Source organism: Mauremys mutica, chromosome 1 (assembly GCF_020497125.1).
Source record: "Mauremys mutica isolate MM-2020 ecotype Southern chromosome 1, ASM2049712v1, whole genome shotgun sequence".
Taxonomy (NCBI): domain Eukaryota; kingdom Metazoa; phylum Chordata; order Testudines; family Geoemydidae; genus Mauremys; species Mauremys mutica.
In genome coordinates, this window is record NC_059072.1 from 229535066 (window position 1) to 229547643 (window position 12578).

Below are 12578 nucleotides of genomic sequence, written 5' to 3' on the forward strand. Positions count from 1 at the left end.
CAGATGAGGCAGCAATAGCAACCCCAACACTGTCATAAGACTGTTGCATTCCAAGACCTTTTAACCCTAGGACATCAACCTGTGATCCAGGAAAAGTCCCATAAGTCACTCGAACTCTCTCACTGAGATAACTTTCCAGCCTAAGTAGAGCCACTTACATGGTAACATTTCTTCTGCATCACTGCCCCAGAAAGTTAAGAAAAGGCATATATTTAATAGTAAGAAATTTAAAAGGTACAATTCTTTTTAGAGAGTGACTTACTGACATCATGAGGTTCTATTTTACTGTATTGAACTAACATCTATGACAAGTGGGTTCAGTTTTTTAGTATATATAATTTTGTAACTGCCAGCACTGAAAGTTTATTCTGGGATTTGGCTCAGCACTGGTGCTAGCAGGATTCATTAGTTCTACAAGGATAACAGGAGTAAAAACTTATTTGTTGCTTATTTAAGCAGATGAAGCCCTGCTTCTGCACAAGGGGCAGCTCTGTGAACTGAAGGGCTGCTTCAGTTGCATGCAAGTCAGTTTTCAGCCATACATCAAGTTCCTAGCATGATGTGTGTCTCATTAGCTCTATGGCGCAAACGCAGCTTTAAGTAACCTGTTGGCAAAATTCAGCAAGGCTTTAGAAGAGCAGATGAAGGGAAAACACACAGACATTAAGTATGCAGGAGGTTTATTTCCTACCTTAAAATCTACAGTAGGTCTAGTGACATTAGGTACTTAATAGCAGAAAATCTAAAGGTTTATATAGAATTTTTTTAAAAAAATCAGATGAAGTACCACTCAGATCAAAAGGAATGTAATGAGACTGAAGTTCTTTAATATTTAGCATTATTATGTTATGAAATGGGTTTTAGTGAACCAAAAATGGAATGCTAATTTCATAAAAATATACACATACATACAAAATTTGTTCCTTGCATTGAATTACAGGAAAAAAAACCCAAAAGTAGTGCTTCTAGAACTTTCAAGTTTCTCTGAATTACATTTAAAGTATTTATCATTTGATTTGTTAGCTTTGCAAATTACACGTTTATATTAAATGAACATTTTTAGCTGACATCTTTCTAAACAGAAGATGCCACTAATTCAGAAACAAGTCACTCACTGAATGGAAGCCTCCCCCACTCCCCAGTAAAGCAGCAGAATGTTACATTTTAATAATATTAGAGTGGAACCCACTTATATTTGAGCTATTACTCCTTTTCTCATTTTTAGAGTAAGTTTGTCAGAACTTTATTGGCAAAAAAAATCTAACAGTCAACAGCAAGATGAACTGGGTTTGGGCTTCCGGTGAAGATTTATTGTATCTGTCTGAATCAAGTGATCTGCTCTATCTTCAGTAGCAAGAACTCTTCGAACAGCTTCCTCAAAGGCTGCTGCAACATTAGTGGCATCTTTTGCACTAGTCTCAAAATAGGGATGGTTGCCGTTGTTCCTGCACCAGGCCTGGGCTTCTTCTGTAGACACTTGCCTTTCATTTATGTCAACTTTGTTACCCAATATCACAAAAGGAAAACTTTCAGGCTCTTTCACATCTGCATAGTAAATGAATTCTTTTTTCCAGTTACCCAAGTTTTGGAAGCTTTGAGAGTCATCTACACTGAAAGTTAGAAGGCAACAGTCAGAACCTCTATAGAAAGGAGTCCGTAAGCTCCTGAACCGTTCTTGACCTGCTGTGTCCCATATCTGCATTGTAACAAAGTGTCCATCCACTTCCAAATCTTTATTTAAGAACTCCACGCCTATTGTGTGGAACAACTGTGTATCAAACTTGTTAGTGACATATCTGTTCATAAGTGAACTCTTCCCGACTCCACCGTCACCTAAGAGTATTACTTTAAGTAGAGATGATTTTGTTGCCATTGTTATGGAAATGGATCCTCCTGATTTCTGAGTCCTGTAACATAAGAGAGATCCTGTTAAGAATGCACATTTTCCCCTTGTGATAAAGACAACTTATTATTTTGTTAAATATTGAATTGTTTACATACTCATGCACTACCCATAAAGAGTTACGCTCAAGTAACTGCTCACTAAACCTTACATGCAAAAAGAAAAGGATCTGATTAAAAATGTTTGTAATTTTAAAAAAGTGTCAAAAAGTAGCGCACTTCCCACTGGATAAGAACGTCCATACTGGGTCAGACCAAAGGTCCATCTAGCCCAGAATCCTGTCTTCTGACAGCAGCCAATGCCAGGTGCCCCAGAGGGAATGAACAGAACAGATAATCATCAAATGATCCATCCCATCACCCATTCACAGCTTCTGGCAAACACAGGTTAGGGATACCATCCCTGAACATACTAGCTAATAGCTATTGATGGATCTATCCTCTATGAACTTATCTAGTTGTTTGTTTGTTTTTTTAATCTCAAATGGGTTTGTGACAGATGGGGCAAATTCCTGGACAAAAATTCAATAAAATTAAACCTTACTGAATTAAGTTAAAATATTTTAGGAGCTCATTATATTAGAAATGCAAATGTGTGTTATTGTGGGACTATATGTAACCTGTCTAGGAGACATGACTAATGTAAACCTTGGGAAGTGTTATGAATTTCAATGGACTCTTGTAAACAAAGAGCTAAGAATAAACTGTTGAACAGCTTCCTTAGGAAATATTTGGGAGGAGGGAAATGCAAATGCCCACCCACCTTTGGACTTGATCTTTATAGGAGGCTTGCCCTAGGGAGGGGAACTTTGTCTGCAAATTACCTATTCCCAGGATCAAAAGGGCCAAACAGCATAAAGAAGTAACTCAGATTCATGGTGGTCTTGTTCTGAGCAAAAGGAGTTATGAACTTGAACACATGTGGGGCTTGAAGGACTGTTCACCTGCCTGAGCCCTTGTTGGAGTTGGGGTGATCTCCAGTAAGCTTATTAGCACATTTAGGTTCTTTTATTATTTTGATATGTTTTCTCTGTAATGCTTTTACTTTCAGAATAAATGGGCATGGGCTTGCCACAGGTAACTTAACTGTGACAACTGCACGGTTTACCATCTTGGAGGAGAAAAAAAGGCAGGCCTACTTACACATTCTGCCTTTGCTGAGGAATTCACAGTTTAGATAGGGAGCTGTGCAGCCTAGAAATACCCTGGTAAGGAGGGAGAGAGATGCATGTCTATACTCAAGAGAGATGATGGCTAGGGAGCCAGAAGTCAGAGTGGATGCCCTCCCTGGACCACAGAGAATATAGGTGCCATTGCTCTGAACTCTGACAAGGTTATAAAGTGTTTCTTCTTCAAACTATGGTCTGTGTAGTTGTATGAATTAGCACACGGATTAGTCACTTCTAGAGAGTGGGTTTGAACTCCTTGTTTCATTTACTGGATATTTTTGAACATCTTTTCCCAGGAAATAGTGGAAACCTGTCCACTTTACAAAACCACCACAGTTAGTCTGCAAGACAGGTATCAAGTTGGTATAGATAAAGACCATAATATGCAATAAGTCAATTTACATTCATTGAAAACCCTGAGGGGGAAGATAGGAGTAAAGCCAGGCATTTGGAGAGTTCCTGCCTTAATTATTATCTACCCACTTTTAGTCCCTCATTCCAGTTAGCACCAAAATTCATTTATCTTACATTACTTTGCCAAGATCACTGGAAGCTTCCTTGTAGAAGCAAGAAATATAAATACCAAACATATCTATTTTATTAAACTGCAGCAAAATGTGAACTACCAAAAGAACAGTTTTCTTAGATCATTCTCATTCACTTCTTTACCCTCAGTGTTTGCATTTTGTGTAGAGACTGAAGTTTACTCCTCGGGGAAATCTGCACCACTGCGCATGTGCAGAATTTATGACTGTGAATTTATGTGCAGAAAAGTGATTTTCTGACAGGGAAGCAAAGGCGAGTGGTCATGCCACCCTCCCCACCAGTATGTTTCGGGCGCCCAGGGCAGCTGGCAGAGAGGTAAATCACTGTCGGGCAGGAGGCAGGACTGGAGAAGACCTGGCTGGTAGCTCCTACCGTGTGCTGAACTCAGCTGCTAGTCCTGGCTTGGCAAGACAGGACTTCCTCTTCCCCTGCATGGCATCTGGGGCTTGATCAGACCTACCCCTGGATTTCTCCCCCAGCTGCAGGAAGCTCTGCGAACTCCCCTCCCCTCCCCCACCCCACCCCCACTTCCTGTACCCATCACTCCTTAGCTGCAGGGGGAGGGATCCCTTTACAGGGAGCTGCTCCCCCATCTGCCCAATTCCCATGCATCCAGACCCACTCATACCCAGATCCTCCTGCTGAGCCAACCCCTCCAGCACTCAGAACCCCTCCTGATGAGCACCACTCCCCCTGCACCACCCCACCCGCACTCAGCTCCTCATCCCACCAAGCTCCAACCAGCTGCACTCGGATCCCCACCCCACTGAGCCCCACTCCCCCAGCATCTGGACCCCTCCCACTGAGCCCCAACCATCTTCCCCTGGACCCCCTGCAGAGTCCCATTACCCTTGCACTCAGAACCTTTCCCCCCAACCCTCCCCCAACAATCCCCTCCACACCCAGATCCCTCACTGAGCTGCTCATGCCCAGATTGCCCCACACAGAACCCTCAAACCACACCTGAATCCCCCCACACTAAGCCTCTTCACACTTGGATCCAGCCTTGTTGAGCCTGCCTACCCACAGGGAGGGACAGGGCCCTGGGGTGTTTCTAGGGCAGGCCTGGTTCTTGCGCTGTGTCAGGGTTGGGTGCAGCCTCCCCATTGAGTCCGTGTCCCTGGGGGGAGCTACAGAGTGATCTCCCACCTCTGTGCAGCCAGTGGCCTGTGCTCCCCAATGCCACGCTAGAGCCTCCACATTTATTTGAGAAATAAAATTTGCAGATTTTGCAGAATATTAAAATATTGTGCAGAGAATTTTTAACTTTTGGCGCAGAATGCCCCCAGGAGTAGAAGTTCATTAAAAACAGTTATGGGTCTACCTTTTTCTATTGCAGACAGCATTCTCTACGTGAGCCAATTCACCCTGCTGCAGAAACATCTTTAGCCACAACAGATGCAAATGTGTGAGCTCTACCAGACCTTATTCTGCCCACTACTGGAACCATTTACAATGATTGTCTTACACTTCTTGTACTCAACATATTTAACTGGATTCGAAGTACTGAGGCCACATCTACATTCAGAATTTTAGCAAGATCCTAAGCTGTTGGCTCAGCACTGGTGCTAGCAACTGGTGCTGGTATAGACTGACTGCCAGGATATTTTCCTCAGTGTCATCCAGACTTGTAAAAAAGCTTCCAGAAGTGTTATAATTATCAATTTAAACACAAAAGAAGTCAAAGAAATGTTTCTATCAGCTACCTAAGCTACCTAACCCAAAAGCCCACTCCACACTTAAGTTTTAATTTGACATAGCTACAGAACTCAAGTGTGAAAAATTCCCACCTCTGAGCGCAATAGCCATGCGGACTTAACCCAGCATAGATTCAGTAAATTAATGGAAGAATACTTCCATCAACCTAGATACCAGCAAACATGCAGTGCTTGGGAAGGTTGTGATCCTACAGCAACAGAAAAGCCACTTCCATTGCTGTAGACTGTATCTACACTATAGGGTTATCCCACCATAGCTATGCCATTTTAGGCCCCATAGTGTAGACATGGCCTAAGGTTCCTATACCAGCCTACCCACTATCCCCATAAATGTATGACAATTAGGAAAGGTCAAACTAGTTCAGCAAAATAAGCACCTGTCTACAAGGTCAGAGTTGGAAAGGCATTAGGATATTCGCCACTCAATCACTGGAGGTTTTTCCCTTTATGTGCCCCACTTGGCCTTTCTTTCTTCCTCCCTAAAAATTACTAAGGACATGCAGTATGCAGTGTAGTTGTAGCCGTGTCGGTCTCAGGATATTAGAGAGACAAGGTGGGTGAAGTAATAGATCTGAAAAAGAGCTCTGTTTGGCTCGAAAGCTTCTCTCTCTCACGAACAGAAGTTGATCCAATAAACGATATTACCTCACCCACCTCATCTCTCTAATGAAGAACAGTGTCCCACTTGTCTTAATTACTACTATTAATTAGCATACCTATCACCTGAAAACACAGCTGCTTTGACAGAATTGAGAGCTGCTATAAGCTGGCATACATATCACATGACAATGTGCTGATGTAGACTCAAGACCTGACCCAGACCCCTGGAATTGCAGGTGTGCGCTTGTTCCTTCTAGCTACAGTTCCCATTTTTTTGTAATGCTCAGTCTCAGGCCCTATCTACAGTGAGAAAATTTTTTAAACATGCCCCAAGTTCAGTAAAAATGGGGAGCCTTAATGCAGAAAGGATTTCAAACGAGAAAAGGTAGCCACTTTGTCCACAGCAAGATGAATAAATTTATTCATCCTTGGACTACACTATTTGAAGGTAAGCAACACTGAAGTGGTACCCTCCTGGACATATGTACAAGGTTAGAGTACATTAATATTTTTAAAATGTCATTAGACAAGAAAATAGTAGTAGAGTGGCCTATTTTCTTTCACAAAGTTTTATATCCTAGTAAATATGCAACCATAGCCATGATCTTGCAAAGATGTTGAGCAATGCATAACTACATAAGAAGTCAATTGAAGTTTATGAAACTACTCACATGTGACCAGGGCTGGATTAATGCAGGGGCTTTAGGGGCTGCAGCCCAGGGAATCGGCCTAAGGGGGGGCCCCCACAAAAATAAATCCATAATTATATACAATTCAGTGGTCACCAACCCATCAATCGTGATCGACTGGTCGATCCTGGAGCGTCTGCCAACCGATTGCAATCTCCGGGCTGCTAAAAGTCCAGCAGTGCAGCAGAGCTCAGGCAGGCTGCCTTCATACCGTGGCCCCACGCTGCTCCCGGAAGCAGCCAGCTGCTGGCACATCTCTGCGGCCCCTGGGAGGGGAGGTGGGGGCAACTACATGCGCTGCTCCCGTCCCCAGCACCGTCCCTACAGCTCCCAATGGCTGGGAACTGGCCAATGGGAGCTGCAGCGGGGCGCTTCCGGGCAGAGGCAGTGCTTGCAGGCAGCACACGGGGACATGCTGTCCCCCTCCCCCCAGAGACACACACAGACATGCCAGCAGCAGGTTGCTTCCGGGAATGGCGTGGGGCTATGGCAGGCAGGCAGCCTGCCTGAGCCCTGCTGGCCAGGAGCCACCTGTGGGAGGTGGATAAAAATCAATGATTTAAAAAAAAAATGGATTTTTTTTGATAAAATGCTTTTTGAGGAAAAAACCTATCTAAAGATAGTTTTAATTAAGATACATTATAGCTCAAAGATATCTCATCATGGAATAGGGATTATAAATTCTAATTCTATAGTATGAAACAATATATTCATGTAATGTTTAAGAAAAGTTTTGTAAATGAATTCTAATATCTTATGGAGTTCTAGGGGCATCTGTATAGATTATTTAGGTTAATCTTTTTATCTACTCAATGGGACTCAGTGCTCAGTCTAGAAGATATCATCAGAGATGCTTAGTTTTGCAGTTCTCAAACTGTGGATTTGTCTCTCCAGAGATAAAAACATTTTTGCCGTTAACAAGCATGTTAAGTAAATAAATAAATAAATAAATAAATATTTAGAAGTGAGAAATAACAGACCTCAACCTTATTGTCCCTCTGCAAATTTGTGTACACAGAGTCAATCCGTTACCTCTCTCTAAAAGTGCAAAGTTTCAAAAAGTTCCATGAATAGAAGATAGTTGGGGGCAGAATCGATCTGGACAAGGAGAGCTACAAGTCTTGAGATAATTGTGAGAAGGGAGGGACAGGCAGTAGAAACAAAAGTGAAACTTTTTGAGCAGCATATTCCAGAAGTCTGGAGGTCTTTCTGAGTGTAGCCTTCATTGATTTGAGATCTACCATCCCATTCTTTCGCTAGAAAACCTATAATGGCAGCAGCCCATAAAAGAAACCCAGTTTGGGAATAAGAACCATTCAAGAAATATATGTTTGTTGATGAGGTTTTAAAGAAAGTCACACCAGTGGACTGGTGGAAGTCACTTAAGCACTTGGATTCAGAGACTGCTGAAGTGATAATCTCACTTTTAACAACAGTAGCTTCTTCTGCCGGTGTAGAAAGAATATTTTCTTCCTTTGGAATAATTCATTACAAATTGAGAAATTGTTTGGGACCTAAAAAAGCAGAAAAGCTTGTTTTTCTTTTCCAGATTATGAACAAACAGGAAAATGAAGGTGAAGACAACTGAGTTAGCTGCAGAAGCCAATATTTTAAGTTTCTCGTGTTGACCTGGCTGACACAGTTGATTTAATTTTTTTTGTTAAATATTTCATTTAACTATTTTAGTTAAAAACAATTTTAACAAAAACAAACCTGATTTTAAAAAACTTGAATGTTTAACTAAATTCAAAAATTCATATGCTTGTTTTGTTAAAATAGTATACGTTTGTGTTGAAGAAAAAAATCCAGAATACATAACATTGTTGTTTTAGTTAAATAAAACAATTGAAATGTCTGTCTGGTAATGTTCTCCTCCTAATACAGCATGGCAAGAAAATCCTCCAAATATTAATAATTAATCTGTTGAACTGGAGATAGATATTTATGAAGTCATTGGCTGGGGAACTGCTTCAGTTACCTTTTGTAAATGAAATAACCAAACAATCATTCATTTTCTGATACAGCTGTAAAACTAATCTGAAAAGTTTTCAAAATAAATCACTTTAAAAATGTATAGTGTGTACCTTCTAAAAATGAAACATGTGAGTTATGAAGAATATGTATTAAGGTTTTAACAACCAACAAAAATGCACTTTTATGTAGAAATCCATGATTAAATCGAGTCTTCCTGACTAGTGATTTAAATCAAATCCACACTGGCCTGTGGCAAGCACCTCCTGGCTGGAGCCTGCACCCCCTCCTACACCCAAACTCCCTCCCACAAAGAAACTAATATAACTGTTCTAAGATAAGAAGTAGGCTCTTTTGAATTAACTATATTCTATATGTTTTAAGACTGAAATGTAACCACAGAGCAGCTTTATGTTAATTAAAAGGCAAGTTTAGTATAGCATTAATAGCCTTAATGCCATAATTGTGATCATTTTGTTTTAAATTAGGAAAGAGACTTGTATGCGGGGCTCCCACAAAAATCTAACAGCCCCGAGCCCACAGGAGTGCTAATCTGGCCCTGCACGTCACTTCATGAAAAGTCTTTGTAGGATCATGTCTATGTTTTCTACTTATAAACCAACTTAGCTACAGCTTGTACCATGGTTCCATATCTCTCGTCCCCCTTTGTTAATTACAAGTCACTTTATCAATTAACTAGGCTTTACAGTAACAGCACATTAGACTAATATATGCATCAGTGAAAAAAATCTCATTTTCAGATCGCTTCACAACACTTTGCTAGTGCCCATATTTATTGTATCTGTGTATAAAAGAGGGAATCAGACTCTAAGAATTGTTTTTAAGCACAGCAGCTACAAATCATGATTTTTTAAAGTCATGTCTTCCCATTTTATAGCCCTGAATTGCTAAAGAGGATGTTTTGTATTTTCTCTTTAGTTTCCCAGATTTCACAGACATTTTTCTCTACTAAATTTTAAGTAATGAAACCCTCTTTAACATCCTTACTGTGAGAATAAACTGATAAGCAAATAAACCATAGCCATATTTACAACTAACACCACCCTCTGATAAACTCAACTTCCACAAGTCAATTGAAGCATTACAGCTTTAACCAGGCAGTACTCCATCAGGGTTTGCAGCCTGCAGTAAATGGAATTTTTATTCCTAAATCATTCAGGTGTTTGAGGGTTTGTCTACACTTAATCTGAATTAATTTTCAAGGTAAGATGTGAATTGGAAGAGCAATAGCTATTCCTGAGTGCCTTGTTCAGGTTTTGCTTAATCCACTTTTGAATTAAGATAAACCAGAAAGTACTCAATTCCATAATAAGAGAGTGTCCATACATAGAGTTATTCCAGAAAAATCTCATGTATAGACAATTCCTAAATATAGTTCTAGAAACCTCAGTTTAGGAAGCTCCTATTTTTGAAATTTTTAACTTGGATGTATAAACACGCTCACAATAACTTTGTTAAATGTACTGAAAGTCTAAATTAACTTTTATTGTTAACACTAACAAGTTTATTTTGAAGTGACCAAGATTTTATGCTACTAAGAAAAGTTTCATAAAGATACGATTTTAGAACCTGATACTCCAGATGCTTCTCCCATTGATTATTATGTGATTAAAGTTACATAGTTACTTAAGTAGTTTTGCAGAATCAGGATTATAATTTTCAATATTGTGTTATGTTTTTCAACACAAGTTTAATAAAATTCAAATAAGATCCTTCTAAGTAGAGGCATTTTTAAAAACCAAGCATCTTAGTTTGTTATAAATTTCAATCTAAAGTCACAATAGCACAAGTTTTCAAATTTCAATTTTAAAAACCCAAATGATTAAAATAATGGGTCGAAATTACTCCCACTCTGTTTAATGTTTTAGTATTAGATTCGCCAACTGGTATTCTCTTTACCTGTTTTGAACTCTACAGAATTTATATTTTGTTTTCAAACAGTTAACATCTATGATGTATAACAGCAAACGCAAAGAAATCAACATATTATGTCAAGAGAGACTAGCGAGTGAGGTAGTATCTTTTATTGGACAAGCTTTTCTTGGTGAAAGACAAGCTTTCGAGCTATACAGAGCTCTTCAGGTCTGTGTACCTTGAAAGCTTTTCTCTTTAACCCACCTTGTGTCTCTAATACCCCAGGACCAATACAGCAACAACACCACTGCAATATTACATCAAAAAGTATTTACCTTGATTGTTCAGTTTAAATCATCATTCAGCATCTGCAAATGAGGAGACATTAATTTGCAACATGTGTAACCAATTTGTTTTAGCCAATTTTGCTTTAAGAGTAGCTAAGCATATAATAGTAACTTGTAATATATATCAAGAGATTGTAAGTGCACATTTACTCTGATAGTTCATATACCATCACCAACACACAGCATACCAATTGGTTTAAGGATGGATAGATATACAAATCAGTTTTTCTATAACAGTTTTGTAAATATTTAATACAAGATGCATTGTCATTCCCCTCTCAAAAAGGCAGCCCCAAAACATGAAAACCTACCATGAAAAGCCATACACACAAGAAACTGCAACCCCACTACTACGCTTTCATACTCTATCTCAAGACTCTTCTCTCAAGCCTCCTCTCCACCTTTAAAATTAATCTAGAGTAAATAACAGGAATGACGTGGAAAAAGATTAGATCACTGAATTCCAAACCCCTACAGAATAGTCTCCAGAAAAAGGTCATATCAAATACTGAACTTATACCACATTTAATTTTGACTACAAAACCAAAAAAAAAAAAAAAAAATTTAAAATGTCCCCCACTCCAAACACACAGTTTTGTGATTCTCAGAAACCGTTTTTCTAGGTTGGTCCTCAACCATCACTAAAATCTTGGGAAAAGCGACAGAGTCCTGTGGCACCTTACAGACTAACAGACGTATCTGAGCATAAGCTTTCATGGGTGATGAATCTGACGAAGTGGGTATTCACCCATGAAAGCTTGTGCTCCAATATGTCTGTTAGTCTAGAGCCCGGGCCGCGGCCTCTTACAAACCGGGCCACGAACCGACCCAGTGGACCTCCCGCAGGCGTGCCTGCGGGAGGTCTACCCGAGCCGCGGGACGAGCGCTCCCTCCGCAGTCATGCCTGCGGGAGGTCCGCTGCTCCCGGGGCTCCGGTGGACCTCCCGCAGGCATGACTGCGGACGGTTCGCTGGTCGCGCGGCTCAGCTGGACCGCCCGCAGGCACGCCTGCGGGAGGTCCACCGGCTCTGGTTGAGCTGCCGCAGGCATGCCTGCAGGCGGTCCAGCTGAGCCGCGCGACCAGCGAACTGTCCGCAGTCATGCCTGCGGCAGCTCAACCAGAGCCGGTGGACCTCCCGCAGGCACGCCTGCGGGAGGTCTACCCGAGCCGCCGGACCAGCGCTCCCTCCGCAGGCATGACCGGTCCCTGGTCCTGAAAAGGTTGGGGACTCCTGGTCTAGAGGGTCCCACAGGACTCTGTCGCTTTTTACAGATCCAGACTAACACGGCTACCCCTCTGATACTTAAAATCTTGGGGAAACCTTGCTGCATTTTATTAAAAATACAGACATCTGTGCAACAACTGCATCTTTAGATTGTGATAAATTTGCATCTTTATGCTGTTAAGTGGATGCTTTAATATATACAATATGTACAGTACATCAGGAGCTTTTCATTTAAAGTTTCCTGTCTTGAACATTTAAATTCACAGTCTTGATATTGAATTAAGGGTTTTACATTTAGTTTGATTTATTTACAAATTAATCAAACATTTTCATCTGCTGGCAAACTGGAGAATGCAACATCTTAGCAAAGGCACTATAGAAAATACACAGCATATGCCAAATCCTGTAGTTCCCAGGCCCTTCTCTAGTCTGGCTATTGCACCATTGAAGGTAGCTGGGCTTTTCTAATGTTTATTAGAAGAAAGAAAACAAAAACACAAATAGGGAGCCAGGAAAACCACCAATTAGCTTTCCC

At 40.7% G+C, this 12578-nt stretch overlaps 1 protein-coding gene across 3 annotated transcripts in view; it reads right to left on the reverse strand.

The window, feature by feature from the left end:
* Window positions 1-769: 769 nt before the first annotated feature.
* Window positions 770-12578, reverse strand: part of RAB9A (RAB9A, member RAS oncogene family) — a 43846-nt gene continuing 32037 nt past the window's right edge. For 2 of the 3 annotated variants that reach the window (XM_045030986.1, XM_045030920.1), the window contains exons 2-3: window positions 10806-10838; window positions 770-1907 (exon numbers count right to left, since the gene is read on the reverse strand). In XM_045030986.1, coding sequence (XP_044886921.1) covers window positions 1268-1873 — 606 coding nt within the window. In that variant the 5' untranslated portion in view covers window positions 1874-1907; window positions 10806-10838 and the 3' untranslated portion in view covers window positions 770-1267. The remainder of the gene's footprint in view (window positions 1908-10805; window positions 10839-12578) is intronic. The other variant, XM_045031056.1, reaches the window with a different exon arrangement.